This window comes from Rhodnius prolixus, unplaced genomic scaffold (assembly GCF_049639745.1).
Source record: "Rhodnius prolixus isolate KJV_2025 unplaced genomic scaffold, Rpr scaffold_7, whole genome shotgun sequence".
Taxonomy (NCBI): Eukaryota; Metazoa; Arthropoda; class Insecta; order Hemiptera; family Reduviidae; genus Rhodnius; species Rhodnius prolixus.
Window position 1 is genome coordinate 23,764,410 of NW_027411582.1, and position 24,085 is coordinate 23,788,494.

General features: G+C 31.1%; 1 protein-coding gene across 2 annotated transcripts in view; it reads right to left on the bottom strand.

Annotated features, from left to right (window-relative positions):
- Positions 1–24,085, bottom strand: part of LOC141447221 (hydrocephalus-inducing protein-like) — a 130,529-nt gene that overhangs the window by 95,153 nt on the left and 11,291 nt on the right. Inside the window, exons 10-32 of one of the 2 annotated variants that reach the window (XM_074114529.1) lie at positions 23,488–23,711; positions 23,340–23,407; positions 22,188–22,393; positions 21,053–21,289; positions 20,089–20,219; positions 19,583–19,769; positions 16,942–17,177; positions 16,479–16,598; positions 16,031–16,114; positions 14,489–14,673; positions 13,059–13,306; positions 12,409–12,609; positions 11,384–11,440; positions 10,971–11,108; positions 10,408–10,617; positions 9,354–9,587; positions 7,410–7,691; positions 7,022–7,184; positions 5,656–5,912; positions 3,880–4,016; positions 2,565–2,748; positions 1,302–1,519; positions 1,027–1,229 (exon numbers count right to left, since the gene is read on the bottom strand). In XM_074114529.1, coding sequence (XP_073970630.1) covers positions 1,027–1,229; positions 1,302–1,519; positions 2,565–2,748; positions 3,880–4,016; positions 5,656–5,912; positions 7,022–7,184; positions 7,410–7,691; positions 9,354–9,587; positions 10,408–10,617; positions 10,971–11,108; positions 11,384–11,440; positions 12,409–12,609; positions 13,059–13,306; positions 14,489–14,673; positions 16,031–16,114; positions 16,479–16,598; positions 16,942–17,177; positions 19,583–19,769; positions 20,089–20,219; positions 21,053–21,289; positions 22,188–22,393; positions 23,340–23,407; positions 23,488–23,711 — 4,210 coding nt within the window. Of the gene's footprint in view, positions 1–1,026; positions 1,230–1,301; positions 1,520–2,564; positions 2,749–3,879; positions 4,017–5,655; positions 5,913–7,021; positions 7,185–7,409; positions 7,692–9,353; positions 9,588–10,407; positions 10,618–10,970; positions 11,109–11,383; positions 11,441–12,408; positions 12,610–13,058; positions 13,307–14,488; positions 14,674–16,030; positions 16,115–16,478; positions 16,599–16,941; positions 17,178–19,582; positions 19,770–20,088; positions 20,220–21,052; positions 21,290–22,187; positions 22,394–22,545; positions 22,703–23,339; positions 23,408–23,487; positions 23,712–24,085 lie in introns of those variants that run through there. The other variant, XM_074114530.1, reaches the window with a different exon arrangement.

Genomic DNA, 24,085 nt, shown 5'->3' on the forward strand with positions numbered 1-24,085 from the left:
CGGCCTAATGACTACTTTGTAAAGGAGTAGTTTGTTAGTCACAGTCATTTTGGAGTCACGTGAGAGAAGAGGAAATAATAGTCTGACTGGTCCAGTTTGCCTGCGTTTACTTTGTCCCTGAACGTGCGTAGTGAAAGTCAGTTTGCTGTCCTAAAGTTAGCCCTAAGTACTTCACGTGGGTAGACCACGGAATGAGTGTGTTATTACATCTGATTTGTCGGTTAAAAGTGGGTCTGCGTTTGGTGAAGAGTATAGCGTTTGGTCTTATCGTGGTTAATTTTAATTTTCCATTTGCTGCAGAATTTTGTAAGTCTGACTATTGCAAGAGTAAGTCTGTTGGTGATGGTGTCCATTCTCCAAGATGACGTGCATAAGGCCACGTCATCAGCGTACAAGGCAAGGTTAACATAAGGAGGTTTGGGTAGAGGATTTATGTAGGTGATAAACAGGACTAGGACCTAGGATGGAACCTTGGGGAACGCCTGCTGCGATTGGATAGGGGGTATGAGGAGGCAGAGTTCAGGTGGATGACAGACTTTCTGTTGGAGAGGTAAGAGTGAAGGAGTTTAATAAGGTATACAGGAATGTGGTATCCAATTAAGCGGAAGAGGAGTCCACCATGCCAAACGGTGTCAAAGGCTTTTTCCAAGTCGAATAGTTTCTTGAGGTGGAAATTATGTGTGACGTCGTCTACTATTCGTGTGAGTTGGAGTTCAGTGGAGAGTCCTGGTCTAAAGCCAAACTGATCGTTAGTTAGTATATTGTGTGCGTCGAGGTGTGCTGTGAGTCTAGTTAGGATAATTTTTTCTAAGATTTTGCTGACGGAACTTAGTAAGGAAATTGGGCGGTAGCTTAAAGGAGAAGAGGGAGGATTTGCGGATGAGGATGACTTTGGAGGTCTTCCAAGCTACTACCTCTTGTTGGAAAATCACACTAATTAATGGTTGTGTGTCGATGGTAAAGTCAATGTAAAAAAAAGAAAGAAGTGTAATGTTTAATTTCTAAGAAGATTTAATAAAAACTGACCCCCTAATTTTGATTCTTCTGCTTTCGGCAGTTCACTTTGTTTCTCATACCAAGCTTCAAGAGCTCTTTCGCCCAACGTATAATATGAATTTATAATTGGAGCATCTATTGATGTTGAAAAGTAGTGAATTGGTAAAAATATATGCCTTTTATTGAAATATCTTGTTAAAGCTGAATATATTTTCTCCTCTTCAAGAATAAATCTAGAAAGAAAAAAAATTATTAGAAATTACAATTTAATTTTGGATAAGAATAAGCAGTAAAAATTTGTATACCTGTCATATTGTGGTAAAAATACTTCTACCGAAAATGAACAAGGATTTGTTATTTTTACTTGTTTTGTATACATATCTGAATATGCAGCTTTGCTTCCAAAATTAATCACTTCTGGTTCAAGTATTATTCGAGGCTCTTCAGCTATACCTTTTAATCTGATGTTTTTCACATCAGGATTTGATTTTATTTCAAAAACCAACATTCTTTCATGCTTACCCTAGAAAACAATATAAGTGGCATTGATAGAATTAATGGATGCTATTTTTGTGCAGAAAGATAGCTCTACAGCTTTATTTTATAGAAAATTGTACAGATATTAGTTATTTAGATTTGTCTTTTTAACTACTTAGTTTGAATCACTGGAAAAACGTATTTTAATAATAATAATAATAATAATAACAAAAATCATCTATTTGTATAACTTGGTTTTGAAAATGCTACAAGACAAAAAAAAATGCAAAAAATGAGACATAAGAAAGTTAAATCTAAACTAAATTTTTGGTACGAGTTATAATTTTTTTTATACGTTTTATAAATAAATGATAATTTTCGATTATGTATTTTTGACTGCTTCTGCAAAAATTATTTTTTCTAAAAAACCTTACCATGTTATATGAAACCCTTTTTTAAACAAATATGATTTGAATTAATTTTGATACAAAGAATTAAAAGGTAAAGTCAGGAATAATAAATTTAATAAAAACAAAAAATTGCTCTAAAGAACCAATAAAATTTATAAAAACTGAATTACATTAGAACTAATCGAAATTCCAAAAGTACTAATACGGGAGATTCTTTTTGAAGAATGTTTTGAAGTTTGATTAAACTAGATACCAAGGTAAATTCGAGACTTGTTTCTGCAGTAGTCTAGGCGCACATACTATGATAAATCATTTCAATTAATGAATATTATCCAGTATTTTTAAAAGTAAGATTGGGAATGCCGTTGGTCCTAGATTTGAAAATACCAACGGAGTTTTTAAAATTTCATAAGAAAATTTCATTTTGGGGATGTTTTTTATGGTAATGGCATAAAAAGGGGTTGAAATAACCTAGGAAAGATTAGAGAAATGACAATAACTAATTCAACTTACAAACTATTCGAAAAAGTATTGCTTAATCTATTGCTTTTTGGGAGTCTATCTATATAATTTTGGAAGGTTATACTGGATTTCATACTGGATGTAGACAATATGAAATTACTAAAATAAAATGAATCTATTTTTTTTATTTTATTTTATTTTTTAAATAATAATAATTACCCCATTAATTGGTTGAAAAATAATCAAAATATCTTCAAAGCAGCCTTCGGGTAAAATTCCTGATGATTTAATCGGGAGGAAAGAACTTGGTAAACTGTCTAAATATTCAGCTTCTTCATTACAGTCAGCATTTCTTCGTATAATACAACGCTGTTTTGCAGTCCACTCGCATGGTACCAAATTACTGCAACATATTGGTTATCTTTACTTTGGAATTTACTATCAAAATTCATTTATAAATTTCTTAGTAGGCATTTTCAGAGGTTAGAAAACCATATTTCGTCACTCTTCGACGCTGAAGTATTGCTACAGATTAATTTAAGTTAAAAGTATTGATAAATATAAAAGTTAGGTTTTAAAATGGCAAATCTTTTTGTCGATCTGATTAAAATACGGTGACTGTAAAGCAATTTTTTTTTTATTAGTAAATAAGTATTTTCTTAGATGTACTTATCTATATTAGAGACCGTTCTCTATAGAAACAGATCCACTTGGAAGTATATGTTTACTATTATTTTGGAATACGTTATTAAATAAGGAATGCATTAAAGTTTGACTAAATCCTATATTGTGTAAGCTTGAATAAAAACGGTTCTTACAAATCCTACTATTCATTTATGTACATATATAACTTAATACGATGTTAGGAGGGTTCCAAAAAACAGTTTAAAAAAAAAAAAACGGATTTTTATCCTATTTACAGAAACAACAATATTAATAACATACATAAAACTAATAGTTGTCAGTCTATAATTTAGGTTTATAATTAGGCTTTAGCATTTTATTTTACCTTTTAGAGGTTATTACACAGATTTATACAATACAAATAGCTCAAAGAAATAGTTGACATCTGTCTTTATTTACAAATTTTTGTATATCAGTGCCACAGAAATCTAAGCCAAAATGATTGGCTATCCGCATCATACGAAAAATAGGGGAGTAAAAAACGTAATTATGTTTGCAGTACGGTACATTGAATGGAGAAGGATGCCGTGTAGTATGGGATGAGATATTAAAAGAAATTAGAGAAAGAAGGTAAGGACAGTCTATTTGAGAATGGAGAAGTTTGCAGAGGAAAGAGAGATCATAATCAATTCTTCTGGTGGCAAGTGGAGGAATATTGAGAGTGAGCTGTAGATCGGAATAGATAAGGGTTTCTTTAGGGATTTTCAAACGGCAAGCTAACTACCGAAAGAACTTGTTCTGGAACAGCCTCAATAGAAGCCATAATGTACCTTGCAAAACTGACTCCAAATTACTGAACCATATTTGCGGGAGCTACAATTTAAAATTAGTTAAACACAAGAATACATACTCATTTATGATTCTTAAATACATTTCTTTTCTTTGGCTACATTTAATAGTCTCAAAATTTAGTAATTTTGGTGCCGTAAAGTCAGGTAAGCAGATAATGGCTTTTAATAAAACGGGTATCACTGGACCACAAGATACCTGTAAAAATTTATTGATAATTATGTTGATTTACTTATATTACATTAAAGACTGTCACATATAAAATAATAATAGAAATGACGGAATCTTTAATGTAACAGCTCAGAGCAGAATTTAGAAGTTTCAACTTTCTATATTGCTTCTGGCACCAAAATAAACATCACTTATCACTTGATTATTGGTTTACGAAGGCTAATTCCGTGAGTATTTTCTTTGACAGGTCTAAATGTAGAATCTCTCTTATCTTCAAAAGTTGAAACCAACAATATTTTTACTTAGAATAAAGTCAACTTCATTATAGAGATTTCAGATCATAAAATCGGTTTAAATGTACTGTCAAAATTGTTAAAATTAGGTAAAAATGTGCGGCACACCTAATAAAAATTGTTGAATAATAATGTGTGTTTAAATAATTATGTGGATTGTGGCAAAAAAGCTTCTTCTTTTTTTGGAGTCTTAAAACTGTCCAGATCATTCAGGGGAAACTATTGTAGTTTTCAAAAGGAGAAGAATAAAAACTCCGGACCTGCATGGCATGCCAGAAAATGTGAATTCGCCTACTCTGGCACACTCAATATCGTTTTGATTTAGTTATACAGTCTACGAGGTGTGGCTATTAAATAAAGAGATTATTGCTGTAAAACATTTTATTTTAAATGTATACATATTTAGTTATTATCACCTTCAGTATACACCCCTCCCCTATCCCTACAACGCTCCATGCCATTGTTCGAAACAGCGCTGGAAGTCTTTTTCTGTGAGCTCCTGCATGATGCGTGCCGCTTTTTCTTTCACAGCTTCAGTGGACTGAAATCGTGTTCCCCTTTTAATGCAGATTTGATTTTGGGAAACAGATAAAAGTCACATGGGGCCAGGTCAGGTGAATAAGGCGGATGGCCCTAAAACAGGGATATTGTACTTGGCTAGAAACGTCTTTAAAGACAATGCAGTAAGAGCCGGCGCGCTGTCTTGATGGAGAACCCATGACTTGTTCTTCCACAAATCGGGTCATTATTTCCTTACTCTTTCACGGAGTTGAGCAAGCACCTCACGGTAGTAATGTTGATTAAGTATAATCGATATTTTCATCCGTTTTGGACGTGGAAGGGCGACCGGGGCGGTCATCATCTCCGACGTCTTCTCGGCCATTTTGGAAACGCTTGAACCACTCAAAAACCTGCGCACGTGATAAACATTCATCGCCATAATAAGATAAGTTTCAGTAGCGGTTTTATCAAGTTTTGATGTGAAATTTCACGACAATTCGTTGCTCTACATGTGTAGTATCATGTTTTGGGGCAAAACGAAACTAACACCTCTTACACAAACGACGGTTCCGGTCAGACAGATTTCTCTACAAACATGTGAGACACTGCAATCGAAAGAGAAGACTTTACGCTGTTCAGCTGTCGATCGTTAGGATTAGGCGCATGCATAGTTCTTCTGTAGCAGCATCAGTCTCGTTATTTAATAGCCACACCTCGTATAATACGAGTCGTATTCAAACTAATATTAGATTCCATCAGAATGAGTACAAAATGTCCGGTTGGGCGTGATTACCTTTTATTTGACCCAAATTGTTTTCTCTTATAGAGCCAAAAATAATGAATAAATTCTTGAACAATAAAACGTTACTTACGTGAATATAAAAAGTTACAAGAAGTAGGTTTTCTTTATTAGGATAACATTTTTGTGTTGGATTTAATTCAATTTTTATAGCTGCTTCATCTTTTGGTGGAATTACTTTTGTCAGGCCAGTGTGAAATTTTATTCCTTTTCTTGATAGTTCATACAGTCTAAGTGGTAGTGTGATTTGTACAATAGCTTGATGAGCGCAAACGTTTAACAATGTTATATCTTTAAAAACAGTGTCTTCAATAATAATGTTACCAAAATCTGCAATTTAAAATTAAAAAGATATTTGTAAAACTTTATGATTCAAATCAACGATGGATCTATGTTTTTGCAACTAGGAGTGTTCTAATGGTTGTGAATTTTCTGATATCTTTGAACTTAAAACTAAACTTCCTTTTATTTCAGCAAAAAATCACTTCGACAATTAATTAATTTATTTATTGAATTTCAACAAGCGGCAACCCAAGCTGAGGTTACACAGAAATGTAAATCTGAGGACGCCATATACTAGATGCGCAGGAGAATGTGTTTCATCTCATTCAGGCCTTTATTTAATGACTGAAAATGTTGATAGGTCCGATATGATGGAAACGCTGATTTTTTAATCCTATATATTTCCTGACCAGCACTGGATATCCATCCATCTACAGAGGGGATTTTGCTATCAGTTTGGTAAAGAAAATTTATTTTAAACTAAGTTTCCTTGAAGTACAATTAGAAAAAAAAAAGTGGTTAATCTAATAAGTTGTGAAATTTGTTTCCAACCCTCTTTTTTTTTATGAAAAATTAATTGTTTTAAAATAAGTCTTAAGTTAATTGTAATATAATATGAAATCATCTAAAAACTGGTAAATAAAGATCTGGGACTAGTCGTAATCACAAATTGTCGTAAAAAGAGTCTAAAAGTACAAATAATATACAATCCATAAGCCTTATCCAAGATTCCTATCGGAAATAATTCATATTTCCTATCCTTTGGTTTCCACTGTATCTTTCGTAAAAATAATAACCGAAGTTCTATTGTATAACGCGGCGAAATCAGCTCAAACTAAGGCAGCACAATCTAGAAAGTTCTAATAATGGTAATCAAACTCGTGGTCACGAAGTGAATCTTAAAAAAATTGGTTAATTAATGAGAGAAAATATTACTCAGACACATTTATGGCTTCAGCATAAATTTCATGTTTGTGTAAAGAAATTTGATAACACGTCAAAATATTATAAATTTATATCAAATTTTTTCACATAAACGTGATGATTCAATCTGTAGAGATAGATGAAAATCCGAGTCCGTTCAGGACGGACATGGATAAAAATCACTAATATTGTCAAGCAATGCGGATCTACGTTTGTGTTAATGTTATACTTACCTATCAAATATGGTAGTGTTTCAAAGCCTCCTAGATTATGTTCTTTTAGATCGTATGTACGATTAGCGTGAAGAAGTAGATATTCTTGATTATTTTGTATAAATATGTTACACCAACTTCTTTCTATTGCTAAATCAATATCTTCATTGGATATGTAATATTCCTAAAATAAATTTTGTGATTTTAAAATTAAAAACAAAAATTGGAAATTGGCAATAGATTTGCTTTTAAGGAACTAGAATCTGCCAGCAGGGATTATTCTATTTAGTATTGTTTGTAGCGAGCCATAGAAGCTTGCCTTGTCTTAAATACTGAAACAATCAAAAACAATGTAGCATTATAAAACAAGAACCAGGTATTCTGTTAATAAATATTTTATAATAATTACATCAGGTAAAGGAATAGAAATCCAATCATAATCAAAATTATCAGGAAAATATGGTGGAGGTTGCATTAGGCATACTAGTTCATCTTCTTCTGGCATCCAGTAAGGTATAGGAGTTGATGTTTTTGGTTTAAGATATAATTCTGGAGATAATGATGCTATTGCATCGTATTGCATCTCAACTGGTACGTAAGTGAAATTACGATCTCTTGGTAAATTTAAAAGAATTTGTTGTAATACAGCAAATCCTTTAATTTTTACTGGCACCAAGTCACGATAAGCCATCTGAAACATAGACCACATATGCACATTTATATAAATAAAGTTGCATAATTATTTGAAACTAATCATAACTTTGCAAAACTTCATAAGTTTATAATTTCCCCACAAGTTCTATTCATTGAAATTAGCCTCTTCTCTAAGAAACAAGATACAAATTCTAGGATTTGTCAAAGAAAGTGTAACTCATTTAGGCGAGAACATTCTGAGGCTTTTGTTTCTTAGATATTCGGCTGCAATAACTGAATGTTGACAAATCAAAGCGAAAAGTTGCTGAATACCAGGCAGAAAATGATTCACTGCTTTTTAAGGACCGGTATGCAAAGTTGGTACTAGGAAAATAAGGAACAATGCTGAGCTTAAGAAGTTCAGTACGAGATCATAAATGGATGCGCTAATTAAGAAAGGCCGATTGAGGTGAATGAAGTAGTCTAAGGATGCTTTTATAAGAGGATCCTTTAATGAAAAAGAAACTAAACGAAGAGAGGAGACAAAAGCGACCACCTCTTCTACAATGGATGGACGATGTTGAAAGCAAGTTGACGACCCATTATTAAGGACGAAGAAAGGACTTGTAAGGTAGGAATGGCAAGCTTTTTTTAATGGGAAACTGTGCTAATAGGAGTATGGCCATTAGCTTTACATCCAACTACCAAATAAGGTGTAGTGGGCGAAGGCGACTAGCAAACTACTATAAATTTCTTATGGTAACAACTGTGTAAAAATCAAAGACCTAGACCGGTAATCAAACCTACTAAACCAATAGTACATCTTAGCCTACAACAGGGATGGCGAACCTTTTTGAGTCGTGGGTCAAATTTTGTTCAAATTTTTTTCATAACTAGCTCTTGGGTCACTAATGCTCGTTAGCACAAGAGTTAAGTTTAAACATTTTAAACTGAATCTTTTCAAAACTAAACATCTTTTAAATTCAATTAGCTTAACGGGTAAAACGGGACGAAACAAGTGCTATGGAAGTCTCTTTTTACAAACATAACTGAACAAAACTTTACAAAAGTGTGTTTTATCTGAAGAAAAATCTATATATGGTTATTTGCTTTGGGTTGTCGATTTTTTTAACAAACAAAATATGAGTAAAATTATACATTTTATTTGATATTTTGTAAACACTTTTGCTTTATTTCAAATACTACAATAGCATTTGTCGTCATTTGCGTTTTAGAACTGTAATGATCAAACACTAAGGTTATAGATAGCATTTAAATTGCTTTTGTGTCAATGTGTGATTGAAAAAAATACGGATAGAATATAAATTATCCACACAATCTGGAAATCTAAATCAACCCGCGTAAACAAACAAATGAATGGTTGCCTAGCAACTGTAGGTCAGTGAAAAAGCTTGCGCGGGTCATAGGTTCGCCATTACTGGCCTACAATATAATACGAGGCGTATAATGCATTAAGAGCAGACAATGTTCTTGATAAGTCAAAACTTTGAGACAATTAGGGAAGCACTGCCATAAGTAGCATTGAAAACTATAAAGTCCCATTGAGATGATATTTTTGGGGATTTCTGTTTCTAAATTCCATGATTGTACTATTTATATTTATTATAAATATTTTGTTCATTAATAATGATAAATAAATAAATAAAATAACTGTAGGAATGTTTGTTAACTGGATTGTATAGCAATTTAGTTTAAACACCTCAATATAAAAACATTTGTCAACTTTTCCAAGAAATCCAGCATAAAATATAACTGCAATTTTCTTTTCTTCTCCAGGTTTAATTACTCCTTCATTAGGTTCAACTTTAAATACATTTGGTTTTAACTTCTTCATAACCATAAAGTCTTTTTCATCCACTAAAATGCGCCAAGGAAGTAAGCCGTTACCAGAATTTCTCAGGTAAAAAAATTGAGTCCAAAATTCGCAAAACGGCTGAAAAAAATATATTATATCAAGTACGCTTTAAATTTAATGAAATGGGTAGTTAATATTAAGATAACTGTAGTGGAATGAGCATTGGAAATCTTATAATTTTATTCGGGATATTCAGAATGAATATCAAAATGTAAATACAGAAACTTGATTCAGAATCTTGTTCTCACGAAAATTTTAATGATTAGCTGTAAAATCTTAATTCAATATCTACATTTTTCACAATAACAGTTCTTGCCAAGGTATGCAATGAAGCTCCATAAGTTACGTTATTTCATTCTCCTTAAGAGAATTATAAATGTTCGGTGATTCTTTTTATTACAATTTTTTTTTTGTTTTACTTAATGAAGGGTTAATATTTTTCTCATTTTATTTATGTTTACTGTTTATAGTAGGTGAGTTTCCAGCCCTTAAGCTAGAATTTTATTTAAAAAAGTAAATTTATGTGAATTAAAGTATATTTGGAGTAAACATGACAGCCAAGGACTAAAGACAGTAGGAAAACAAAGATAGAAATTATTTCATCTTTTTATAAAATATTTGCTTAATCTAAAACGTTAGTAATTATGTATGTATTTATTTTTATTAATATTATTAAAACTGTCCGGTAGGACAGTTGTATGAGGGTTGATCGTCAAAAACTGCACGAAAAAGCATAACGTTGAAAAACACCCAACTTTGATTTTTTTTTTCTCTTTTTTTGTATAAAAGATAAAATTCTCAAATTTTCTTTAAAATATAGGGCAAACCCTCCTTTATGACTGTAATTTTTTTGCAACAACACAGATCTAATAGATTATTAATAGAATTAGATAATTACTGCAAATCCAAAATCAATCCACTTTGGATTAATACAATACTCTATCTCTGTACATCGTCCTATAAACGTAAGAGATTCAGTTTCAGCTCCTTCGATTTTACAAATTGCACGAGCTTTAAAATCCATGGGCACCGTAGGCTGCACTTTAATACTTAATACCATACTTTCATAACCTTTTAATTCTCCTTTGAATGGTGTTATTGTGACAATCTGTAAACAGAAGTATGGATTAGAAAGCAGAAAAAAACGACGTTGTAGACTCCTAACAATTGGATGGTAATTTTAACCAGTTGATTTATTTAATTCAACATTCGCCTGAAATAATAATAATCATTTTATCCAGCTTTTACCGAAAAGTTAAAACCGTTTGATGAAAAAAATATATATTCGTATGTTTTGTACAAAGAATTTAATTGTGATTTGTAAATAGTTCAAAGTTACAACACTGACCCAAAAATTAATCTCATCAGTGTAACATGTATTTTGTAACGTTTAATAATTAATATAGTTAAGAAATCAAAGAAAAACTGAATCAAATTTGGAATAAATATGCTAATATTTACCTGATTTATCCAGCTACGTTGAGCATTAGGTAATTCATCATACAGTGGCGTTACAATTGATGTGCTGAAATATTTCGCAATAAACGGAAAAGCTGCGCTTCTCATAACAAGATTATTATGTATTAAGTTTACTGTTGCCTGCAATTAAGTAATTAAAAAAAAGATAAATCACTGATTTGTTTGTCGAAAGTTCGGTTTTGAATTAAAAAAAATTCAGAAAGTAGCATTGTCTTTCTTTTATTGCTGTGAACTCTTCACAAAATGACTGCCACCAATTTTTAAAAAAGGTGGTAACAAAAAGATCCAAAAAAATTATTGCTTAGATATTTTTATGTAGTTTTTATTCAACAACAAATCCTTATTAAGGTAATTGTACAGTCAGATTAAAGAAAAAAAAAAATCATTCAACTTACCTCGTTTTTTAATTGTGGCAGCCGCGCTTTAAGAAAAGGGTTTTTAATCAGTGAAGGCTGAAATAAAAAATTAATAAAGAAAATCAATTGAATCCCTAAATCTATTCATAAAAGTAAACCCAAAGATTAATTGAGCTGTTATTTTTGAAAGTGGTATAAGTTCATTTTTCCATGTATCGAGATATTTAAGGTTTTGCATTTGAATTAATTTAAAAATATTATATTTAAAAATATAAATAAAAAAATAACTGAAGTAGCAATAATAAAAAATAATTGCAATAAGAAAGTTGTTTTAATTATAATTATTAGAAATGGGCTTATTCCACTTTCAAAACAAATATTTTTGTTTTAACATTTTATAGTCAAAATACTTTTGTTGACTTTATAAAAAAAATCGTACTCCATTGAATGTAATATTCAATTATTATAAATATGGAAATAATATGTCTATATCTTACTGAAATTACCATTAACTCATTTTTTTTTTTAAATTGGACTAATACCACTTTCAAAAATAACAGCTCAATTAGGAAATAGCAGTAAAATGTAAACAGTCAGACTACTTTTGACTATGTCAACAAAACGGAGAAGCTTTTGTTAAAAACCTCCTCTATGTCAATAAAGATAGCAACCACAATTACTCCTCTTTGAAGGACTTAAGACATTTAGAAAGATTTGCATTGTGCAAAAAAATTTCGCTAACTATTTGCAAGTAGTATAAAAAACCAAGAAAAATATAAAATGTACTTAATTATTCTAAATCTACATTCAATTAAGAGAAACTTATTTTCAGTAATAAGAAAAAGAGGAAAATAACATTACAAATATATATAACCTGCAGTATAAGTTTCATTAACACATTCAGTTTCTTAAACTACAAAGAAATTTCTGATGAAAAGCACCAATGGTGCTCAAAACGTAGTTGTAACATTAGAAGATTTTCTTCGAGCCGTTGCCTCGAAAAAACAAAAAATCCTTCTCGCTATTTAAGTTCTGATAAATTAGAAAAAAAAAATTCTAATTACCCAATCAGGTTTTGGAACAGCTTTAATAAAATTTTTTGGGACAACCCAACGCCAACAATACTTTGCAGTAAGTGGTCCATTATTTCTCATGATTAAGTATTCATGATATTCAGCGAAAGGTTTTAAATATCCAAAATTGATTATAGGTGTACTGATTGCAATGCTTGGATAATATACTTTCGCTATTATAGGAATCACTGTCTGAAATAATATTTGCAGTTTTTAATTTTGTTTGAATAATATGGTTTTTAAAATGATGCAATAACTTAGCATTTATATTTGATGTAATAATGAGAAGATTTAAATAAAACCCCTATTCTAAGGAACGCAACAAAATAATCAAAACTCAACAACTTATTTTTTGTTCAGTTGAATCTATCGTTTTACTACTTTAATTTGATGTTATTTTATTATCATGAGTTGAGACTTTCTTGTTATTCTTGCGGTTATTTTGATTAGAAATAATTCCCATATTTTCTAATATTGTTTACATTCATAAAGTTCGTTGGATTCCGGTAATGCATAACGCTGCTTTCTAGCTGCAAATTTTCTATGCACCAAGGAGTTTACTTAAACTTACTTAATGTGTTAAGCCTCACATTATTTACTTTCAATTAACTTTCATTAATTAATTTCAATAAATTATTAACCTTCATATCTGTTTTACTTCCAAATTCGACAGATAAATAACCACTGTGGATTCTAGTTCGTTTGTCATTTTGAATTTTTGGATCAAAATAAACCGACAAAATCTCTGGCTGGTTTCTTTTTAAAATCCTAGTGAAAGAATTTTCTAATAGGTTATCATGCAGAAAAAAAAATGGATATGTAATAGATCCATAAATCTGGAATGAAACAGCATCTATAGCAGGATGAAACACAAAAAGCTCCACTTGTACTGAAAACACAAAATTATCAATCAAATATAATTAAAAAGTAAAAGTACATTGTAATCGCCTATTTTGTTTTAGGCGAGACTTAATACTAAACCTACCACGACCGGTCAATTGACCGTTTTTTTTAATTTGGTTTAAATTTTCTAATTACAGCGTTATCATTCCGCCATTAAACTTCACGACTTTTCCTAAAATATGTATACAATTGTTTTTTTAATATTCAATTCTTTACCTAATGTTTGATTTTTGAGAAAAATATGTAGTCCGTCTTAATTACCGCGACCGGTCATTTGACCGGCTGAATATTTTTATTTTATTTATTTATTTTAATATTTTATTTATTTGTAACAGAATTCTCTCGAAAACTCAATTTGATAATGCATTTATCGGATTATTGTTTGCAGGTGGTGCATATGTGGCAAAAAATGTACGATATTTCGCTTTTCTATGGAACAAAAAATAGGGACGAGCATTCTTCTCAAACACTGTGAGCAGAAATGTATAGACGGAAATTTTGAGGTTTATTCGAGTGGATCAAAGAAATTATCGAATAATTTGCTTTGATTTGAAAGAAACGGAATAATTTGCTTTGATTATCTAAACTTTGGAACGAATTCGTAGGGAACAGTCAAAACTGTTCTAACCAAGAGCATATATCTCTTCCAAGGACATTTGTTCCCAACAAAGTCAAGATGCAGATTTACTCAGTACATGCCAAATAAAGCGGACAAATTTGTTATCAAATCTTGGCTTTCCATATTTAGGAAAACGTGAAAGCAGAGAAACCTTCAGTTCCGCTTGGGGAGTTTGTCGCTCTGAAATTAGCAGAAATGTATACAGCTCGTGGAAGAAATATAACCGCGGAAAATCTCGGAGATGGCCTCAACAAATAGTTTTCAATATCCTAGACTTCGCAGGGAAAAAATGCTTGGATTTAGTATAAAAAAACTACTGGAAGTGAAACTTTATATTACCATTGCAAAAGCATGACAAATACTAGTACACGAACAAGTGGTCGGAAAATAGACAAATAAGATAAGCCAAAGCAATAAGACTAAAAAAATGCTGTATAAAATGTAACAAATGCGTATGCGGGAAGTTTGCAATTGAGAAGCCTATAATTATAAAAAATGATGCAATAAAGAGTAAAATCAACAACATCTAATTCATCGTTGAACACTTACCAATTTGTTCTAATGAACCTTTATAACGTGGTGTAACAAAAATTTCAAATTCAATTTTTTGTGGACATATTTTCAAACATGGTTCAATAATAGTAGCAACTAAATGAATTTCTTTTAATAATTCGCTTTTAAAACCGTAGCCAATAATACCATATAGATAAAAGTGTTCTTCTATTTTTATTAATCTAACAAAAAACAATGAAGCGTTTTAAATATAATTAATGTCGTAATTTTTCAATTTATTGAAAACATATAATTCTAATTTTTAATCTTACTATAATTAATGGTTTTACTCTATGGTAATATATTAGGTAAATTTATGAAGATTTTGAATTGACTTTTTAAATGAATGAATCTAAAATTCATAATATGGACCGTTTATTTTGAAAGTGGTGTAAGTCCATTTTCTGTTATTTCGAGAAAATTAAAGGTTAACATATCTGTTAATTATAAAATTTAGACACATTATATGAAGTCTGGCAATGTTTCTACTGTTTTATCAATATGTAATTTGGTTATATAAATTTGTTTTAGGCGTATTTTACTAAACTGATGTAGACTTACGGGCTGCAAATGGACTTACACCACTTTCAAAATTAGACAATTGTAAAAGTCGTTTAACCCATCAAAGCCTAAAGTGACCATATGGTCACAGTTGAATTTTGCCACATTTAATAGAATTCTGTTCATTCTAGGCAATCAATTTAGATTTTCTCTTTACTATTGTGTACGTTAGTGTATGTTATTCGTAATAAGGGACGGAAAATCATAATAACTAGTGTTTTCAGTTAGTTACGCTTTTTTGAAAAAACCTGTTTCAATCAGCTTGGACACTAGTTTATTGTTAGCAATTTTTTAGTTTATTAAATATGTCATAATTTTTGTTTTTTATATGAAACACAATAACCAATAGTTGTTATAAATTGTGTATCAATAACAAAGTTCAAGACTTAAATTTATACTTATAAAATCACATTCGAAAGCTGTGTTACCATTTGGTCACATCAGGTCATTGGACTACTATTTCATTTTTATTTTTTTTTTCAATAATGCACATTTCAAAGTCAAAGATGGGCTGATATTCGAGGAGGCATTAAACTTACTACAATAACAACGAATCCGATGATGAATTTGTTGGTGAGCGGGAATTTTTTATTGTTCCACCTGAAGCGCATTGTTAAAGAGCATTTTAAATGGTAAGGAATTGAAGAGATAAAAGAAACTCCCAATTTAGGAGCGGAAAACTACAAAGAAAAGTAGAAGAATTTCGTTAAAAGACGTTAATAAATAACGTGAACACTAGTTAAGTAAGAAAAGGTTACAAAAATATACGCGAAAGTTATGAAAAAAGAAAGATGAGATAGGCTTTATGGATTATGAATAAATAGGCAGATACAGAGAACGCTTGTCCAAATTGAGCAGTCTTACATGCACCTTTCAACACATCGGAAAAATACTAAGCGCAAAGAAATCGGAATTTTAAACTTGGGCTTACTCTCAAATAAAAAGTATTAGGTTAATTTAGTATTTAAAAATACTTACTCGTCGCACTTTACTATAATTTCAATTTCCTTTTTACTTTTTTTATTGATAGTTAATTTTCTAGGATTAATTTTTATATAGATCCTGTGAATAGAGAATATTTAATTGTAAATAACATTCTTTTACTTAAGGTGGGAAAACAAAATTAAATAAATTAAAATTATTTACCGCCCTAGCTTTCAAAAGTACGCACTAAAAATTTCTAGGTAATAGCTGATATGTTTCAAGAGCAAATGAATATTTTGGCAAGACAATTAGATAAAATATCAGTCTTCTAAAGTTTATATTTGGATACTTCTATCTAAACTTGATCATAGATGAAATTTAAAGTATCAAGTCTAATAAAGTTTGTTTTTTTCTTGTTTATTAAATTTTAAATTTATAAATGCATATTTTAATTACCCTCTGGTATCATTTGAAAATTTAAAAAAATAATAAAAGCAATTACCCTTCATTATTGCCACCGATACTGCGATAACTTTTATCACATTTCGAAGTAGTAAACGTTAAAATGTGGCTCTTGGATCCATTATTAGCAACTGTTACACTTAAAATGTTTTCTACACCACTGAAATTATAAATTTAAAGATTTTAATTAACAATTTTCTTTTCAATAAATAAATATGCCCTTTATTTCCATTTATAAAACGTTTTTCTAAAAAAAAAATGAATTTAAGTTTGAAGATTAGATTTTTCTTTACCCTTTGTGCACAAGATTGCAAATATACGGCATGTGTTGATCAACTTAAAAGATTTATTATAATTTAACTAAAAGAGGAAGTAAGAATTTTGAATATCAAAGGCGATAAAAGTGATTAGTCAATGTCTTCTTTTCTATCCTAATCTTCAAACAATTAATTAATAATCGAACCAATCATTTGTTATTTTAAAATTACAATTATTGAACTTACCGAAATATTTCACCAAAATCATAAAACTCTAATTCAGGAGTAAAAATTATACTGCACCCTTCACCATTACCAGACAATTTGATAGTAATATTTCTACTGTTTTTAATTTGAATTTGAAGTTCAGCATTTACAGGGCCTGCGTCTACGACCAATGCTGTTATTGCTATATCAGATTCAACACCAGGTAATAGTTTTCCTGTGACTGGTTCAGCACTGAAAATCTTAGTTTTTTGTTTCTGTTAAGAGAAAAAAATAGTATTGTCATTTCTTTTTCAAAACTTACTCAAATCAGGGCCGGATTTTCCATTAGGCTAACTAGGCTTCAGCCTTGGGCTTCAAGATCAAGAGGGGCCTCCATTAAAATTGTTAGCAACATTAAAATTAAGGTTAGTACTAATAACAACATGTTTCATTTAACATATTGTAACGAAGTTGACCTGGGCAGAGAAGAAAGGCCTAGATTGTTCTAGGGGTTGAGCGATTAAAGTCGGTAACAGGCCACCACTGTGTAAACAAAAGGCCGGTCTCTACCTGAGCCGGAGAAGAAAGGGCTAGATTGTTCTAGGAGTTTAGTGACCGTAGCCTGTAACGGTCCACCGCTGAGTAAAAGCCAGCTAAGGGAGCGGCCCCAGCTGTGGTGGTGGCAGTATGTGTTTTCCAGCCAATGAGCGGCAGGTGGGAGTGAGACAGACGGAGTTGGAGTGAGAAAGAGAGTTGGAGGAGGGCAGCCCCAGTTAGGATGGTGGCAGTATGTGTTTTCCAGCCAATGAGCGGCAGGTGGGAGTGAGACAGACGGAGTTGGAGTGAGAAAGAGAGTTGGAGGCGGGCGGCCCCAGTTGGGGTGGTGGCAGTATGTGTTTTCCTCAGCCAGTGAGCGGCAGGTGGGCGTGAGGCAGACGGAGTGGGGCAGTCGCAGTTAAAAGGAGGCAGACACAGCTGGAGAAGTTTAGTTTTGAGTTAGTCTTGGAAAGATAGTTTGGAGAGACACTTTGGAAGTGACAGTTTTGAGAGAGTCAGTGTTACGGAGTGCTTCAGAGTTAGCCAGTTAGTGAGTAGTGCTTTGTTAGTGCGGTTGAGTCTAGCACAATTCGGTGCAGTGCGGACCAGTAGTCAGTCGTGAAACAGTTTTGTGGCGTTACGTGGTGAGTAGGTAACAGTATACTGTTGTGACTGTTGTAAATGGTGACTGTAATGAATAGCCTTAGTTGCTAGTAAATGTTAATGTTAGTAAAGGTAATGTGTTAATAAATCAGGTTATTACTTACAAATTTAGCGAGTTTTATTATTTAATCAAACCCACATATTAAATTAACTAGTGGCAGGCATTAGTTGTGTTGTTAAAGTTTTTAGTAAAAGGTACAAAAACTTTACAATATTGATATACATCACAGTAGTGATGTATTTTATTATCTCTCATGTAATTTACATAATTTAAATATGGGAAGTGAAAGGACCTCATAAGTGGAATAGCCTAGGGCCTCTTTCCATCTAAATCCGGCCCTGACTCAAATACACAAATAAGTTGAAAAAAAAATTAAGCTCGACTATTCATTCATTTTTGGCCAGTAAAAATAAAATGTTGGAAAATACTTTTTTTAAAAGTAAATTGACCCGGAGTACACAAAACCATTTCGTACAGAATTAAAATTAAAAAAATAATGGGTTTTGGAAAAAAAGACAGCCAATTTTACAGAAACTTGGGCGGAGTATATATTATAACTATTGTACAGTGCGTTCCAAAAGTCCCATTACCCCCCATCTAACTGTGTGCTATATGATGTTTTGTGTTCCCGGAGATATTGGGTTGTTAAAAGAATGTCTGACGAATTAAATTATACCCTGGAGGAACGAATCGTCATGAGTACCTGGGCTCATGGACGACCTCACACTGGGAAAACATTGAAAGTAATCCAAAATGATTTTAACGATAGATAATAGGGCAGCACCTCCGAAACCAACAATTTTGCGTTGGGAGAAGAAGCTATGTGAAACTGGTTCCTTTAAGGACAGACCGCGTTCTGAAAGACCATCAACCATTCCGAAGACCCCGAGACTCATAGAACGTGTCAGTGAATCAGCACACTGATCTCGCGCCATGCTACGCGACTGCTTTGTACCGCAATTGTAACGTTTGGGGCTTAGTAATTGAATCTGGTTTCAACAAGATGAGGCGCTAGCTCATTTCGCAATACGTGTGAGGGAATACCTAAAAGAAGGGTTCAGAGACAGATGGATAGAAAGAGGATCGCCAGCACCTCTGAAATGGCCATCACGAAGTCCTGATCTGACGTCCTGTGATAACACATTATGGGGATACATCAAACAAAAATGCGCCCAGAATCGTTATCAGACCACTGAAGACCTCAAAGACGCTGTTCGGAATGCATATGCTTCCATCACTCCAGCAATGCCGCGGCCCATTTCCCATCGCTCCTTTTGCCATGAAAAAGACGGTATGCACACTCTAACGCATGGAGTAAATGATGGTTACTTGTAATTTGTTTATGCTACTTAAAAGCTTCTCACAACATAAACACGCTGTTAAAAGAACACTTTGTACGGATGTTTGTAGAGGGGTAATTCTATAAAATTATTTCAAAGTTATCATTGAAATATAGCATTATATTAGAAAGATACTTACAATTTTAAACCTAAAAATTGCTGAAATCACGCAGATATTTTTCAATGTAAAAGTTAACGCTTTAGGTTCATGTAGATGAATTTTTCCCCAATTTAGTTCTTCTACTGAAGGTATTACTAAAGGTCCTATCCCAGTCACAATTAGTTTACACATCGGCGTAACAAAATCATCGCCAAATAATTTCATACTGAAAGAATACTGTTACTTTTAAAATAATAATAATTTAGAATAATTAACTAGAAAAAACAAGAAAAAAGAATGGCTATTGTATTACTGAAACAGAAGGATCGTTGTGAAAAAGAAGGTGTAAAAACTATGAAAGGAAAGTTCTTCTTGAGTTGATTAAAAAAAAAAGTGATAAACCTACAAAATTTTGTAACATAACATAGTTACCCATATTTGCCAATTAATTAATTTACAAAAAACGAAATTTTTCTCTTAAAACAAAACAAATTTATTTTTGTAAATATATCTATTTCTAGAAGTTAAAAAAAATCCATACTTACTAAATAATTGTCTCGGATTCCTGCAAACTTTTTGCCATAAACTGAAGAATTATATTCTTAACTGACTTAGCTTTTATGATGCCACTTGGTTCTGTAATTTTCCAAAATAAGTCCAACTGTTCATTTTCGTCCTGTAATGTACAATATCATTCATTTATCTTAAATATTTGAAGTGAATGTATGATTCACATTCACATTATTATTATTATTATTTTGCCATAACAAGAAAAGAGCTTGTAAGGAAATATGAGACATATTAACAAAAGGGTGTGAGAATACAAATTTCTAAAGAAACCTACGATCATGGTTATACATAAGTCGAAAAGAATTCTATTCAGAAAACAAATAATAACAAATCCAAACTAATTAGGCTTATTAATAACAACAGAGAGCTTTGGCTGCCACAGAAATGTGCTAGCAATAATTAATAGAGGCCATTTTCTAAGCAGGATGAACCACAAATAAATCTAACTCAATTAAACAACTAAGTCAATTTAATGTAGCACAGCGGCAGGTTAGTAATGCGAAAAAATAAAATTTGTACATAGGCGAAAATAATAGGATTTTAAGCTGAGTTAAGACAAATAAATGGACGAACTTTTGATATTCTCGATTGCTTGGCGAGAACAAAAAAAAATATCTCACACAGTCAAAGACAAATCGCCCAAATCAAATAATAGCTCAAAGAAAAATTACATATTCATTGAAAATAGACAAATTATAATGCCAAATTACCAATTCTTTAGAGGAGTTGTTTTGTGACTTATGTTTTGTTTGCTTTTCTTTGCAATTAACGATATTAGATATTATATTCAAATTGAGATTTAAGGTACATACTCTTGTATAATAAAACTATTTTTCATAAAATATAAACCAGAATTGTCGCTTAATAAACTATTTTTAAAGTCTAGTGACCACTGTGTATTTTGTAACTACTTCTAAAATAAATTTGATAATATTTTACCTCCAGTAATACTTTGTAAAAAGTTGCTGTAGAGCTTTTATTCTCTAATACAATTTCTTTTTGATACTGATATCCAATAAAAGCGAAGTTCATTACTAACTGTGGTGGATAGCAATTAACAATAGCTTGGCAAGCTTTATAGGTTAATGGAATGGTTAATTCGTCAAATTCAAAATTCCAAACTAACAATTTGAGAAATGTGGCATAACTTCTTCGAAAACAGGGAGTTAGACATACCTGAAAAATATTGGTTCTAATTTGAATTCTTATTAAAAAATAACAATAACAATAATAATAATAATAACACCAAATATATAGGCTTAACTATGTATAAGTTCAGAATGTTTCTATCTAGAAAATTATAGAAAACTTAAAAGTCAATCTATAGACGTACTTTCGGTAAACTGTGATCTTTCTAATTTTTGAATTTTAGTCATTCAATTCATTTATTTAAGTGATAGTCATTAAACGATATTGAACACTACATTTAAAGAAAAATGTAGGGAATGTTTCAAGAAATGTCTAAAAAAAATCTATTAAATAATTTCAAAAAACGTTATTTTTATTAAATCTCCTTATAAGTTACCAAATGATTTACCGATATTGGCTCTGGATTTTTTAAAAATTAAACCAAATTAACTAACAATTAAGGTCATCATTGCAGATATCCTTTCCCATTGCAATGTCATTTTCTGGATAGTGTTGCCTACCAACTGACATCTGTTACAAGGCATTACACTGAATGATATTTAGGCAATTCTTTACTAATATTTAATCTTAGATAAGTGTTAGACTAATAACCAATTTGACATAAACAAAACTGAATCGAACTTATGTTTTTCTCTTAGCATAAAATTAAGCTAGAAGAAAGGGTTTTATGCAGTTCATAAAACTAAAGTAAGAGTTAAGTTTCTATTTTATTCTCTTAAAATGGCTAATTGAAGTAAGTTCGATTTAAATTTAAATAGAAGCATTGTCCGGAATTAAGTTCAAAGACGGGAAAAATTCATAGGGTACCTAGTAATGGTAGTACCTAGTATCTAGAGATACCCATTCATACATAACAAGTTTATCTATATGAACATTTAATATAAATTATAACAGAAAATTGTTTAAATAATTTTTAGTAACTCACCGAAACGTTTATTGTCTCATTCGGTTCTATTCCACCTTCCAAAGGTGTAACAATGAATTCTTTTGGTGACATTGCAAGTTTTTCACCTCTCTCAGCGTTCCAACAAGTTAATGCTAGTTCTTGTCCATCGTTCATCACTTTAAATATGAACGGAACTTTAACAGGTGATTCATTGTGAATAGAAAAATTATGAGTTACAGGAAATCCTAGAAAATGGAAGAAGATTTGATAAAATGTAAATAAAAAAAAAAAAATTGTAATGTTAAATTCATTCTAGGAAAATGTATAAAATCTTATTTCATTAAAATAAAATCAAACTGATTTTTTTGTTTTCCAAAGTACTATAGTTTGCATCTACCTTGCGTTTCAAGTGAAAAACCGTTTAAATATGCAATAAAAATAGTAAGTTTTGTAAAATAACTACTTAAAATTGAGAAAAAATGGTTAAATATTTTTTTCAATTTCTAAAATACTAGCCAGGGACTGCTTTGGTCGTTCATTATGATTTGCCACTATCGTAGAGTGGGAACATAATTGACTTCTGAAGGTAAAAAGAAGGTTGTGAATGTATCGAGGAATTGTAATGGATCAATAATATCAATCGATCTATATTACTCAGCATTGATAAACAATGCAGCCTAAAATATAATTGCAACAATAAATTACTGAAGGTACGTCAATGAAACAATAATTCTATTTGCACAACATTTAAAAAGTCCGATGAAATATGTATCAGGAAATGATATAATAAATGGTTAAATTACTTTTCTATCATTTCATTTTCTACATTTTATTCTACTTTATACGCGATTAACTGATCAGTACTAAGATTAAAAGGTTAAAAAAGTTGGTTTACCATATTTAGCTCTAATGTTTACAATTTATTTTAATTCATCAAATAAAAACCTAATTGAAAAACGTACTTTAATAATAAAACAACAGAAGAGATTAGCAATTATTCAAATCCAGTTGCTGGTTATTAAATTTGCTCATCTTAGGAGTCTCTAGGAGTTACAGTTCACTGTCCGATGATGAACAGTGTTGTCTGTAACGAGAGAACATTCACCAGAGGCCAGTATATAATAATAATAATAACTGTACAACGAAACTTATACTTCCAAAAAAGAGATGTACAATAAAGTTCTTTCATACCTAACGGCACTTCACCAAAGTCTAGACGATCTTCGCTAAACATCAATCTAGGGCTAACAACTTTTCCTCTAAAAATGAAATAATAGAATTTGTAGATCAATATACTATATGTTACCTCTTAAACTGATAAAAATATAATCGTTCTTACTTTATGACACATTTAATTTGCTTATTTGATTCCTTTATTAAAAAATAGATCTCTTCAACAAACTGTCCAACAGTTTTGCTGGACATTGTTAATAAAAATGGTTTTATTTCACCTGGTACTAAAGTTAATTCGTCAGGTGTACAGTTTAATACACCGCCAAATATTAATTTATTTTTTAAGAATTGTAGCGTACCAGTGACGGAACCTAGATTTTTTGCAAGCAGCTAAAAAATAATAATGATAATGAAATGAAAATCAAATAAAATCAGCGATTACGAATATACATATATGATTCCAATTAATCGGTAAGTATACTACGTACGTTTAGAAACCAATGTATAGAAATTGATTTCAATTTTTCTTTACCAAATAGAATATAAAGTTTATGAGAATATTATTTCAACTCCTGGTATTAAAGGGCCCAACAAGGCTCAGTCTAAGATCTTGAAAAAGTTATGAAATGAATACTAATGACTATCTTCTTTTTATCGTAAATAAATGAACTTTTAAAAGCAAAGATAGAGCACAAGTTTTTGAAACATTGGTAATTTGAAAATTCATTAGCAAGGCATACTAAAGCTTCTTAAAATGACCACGT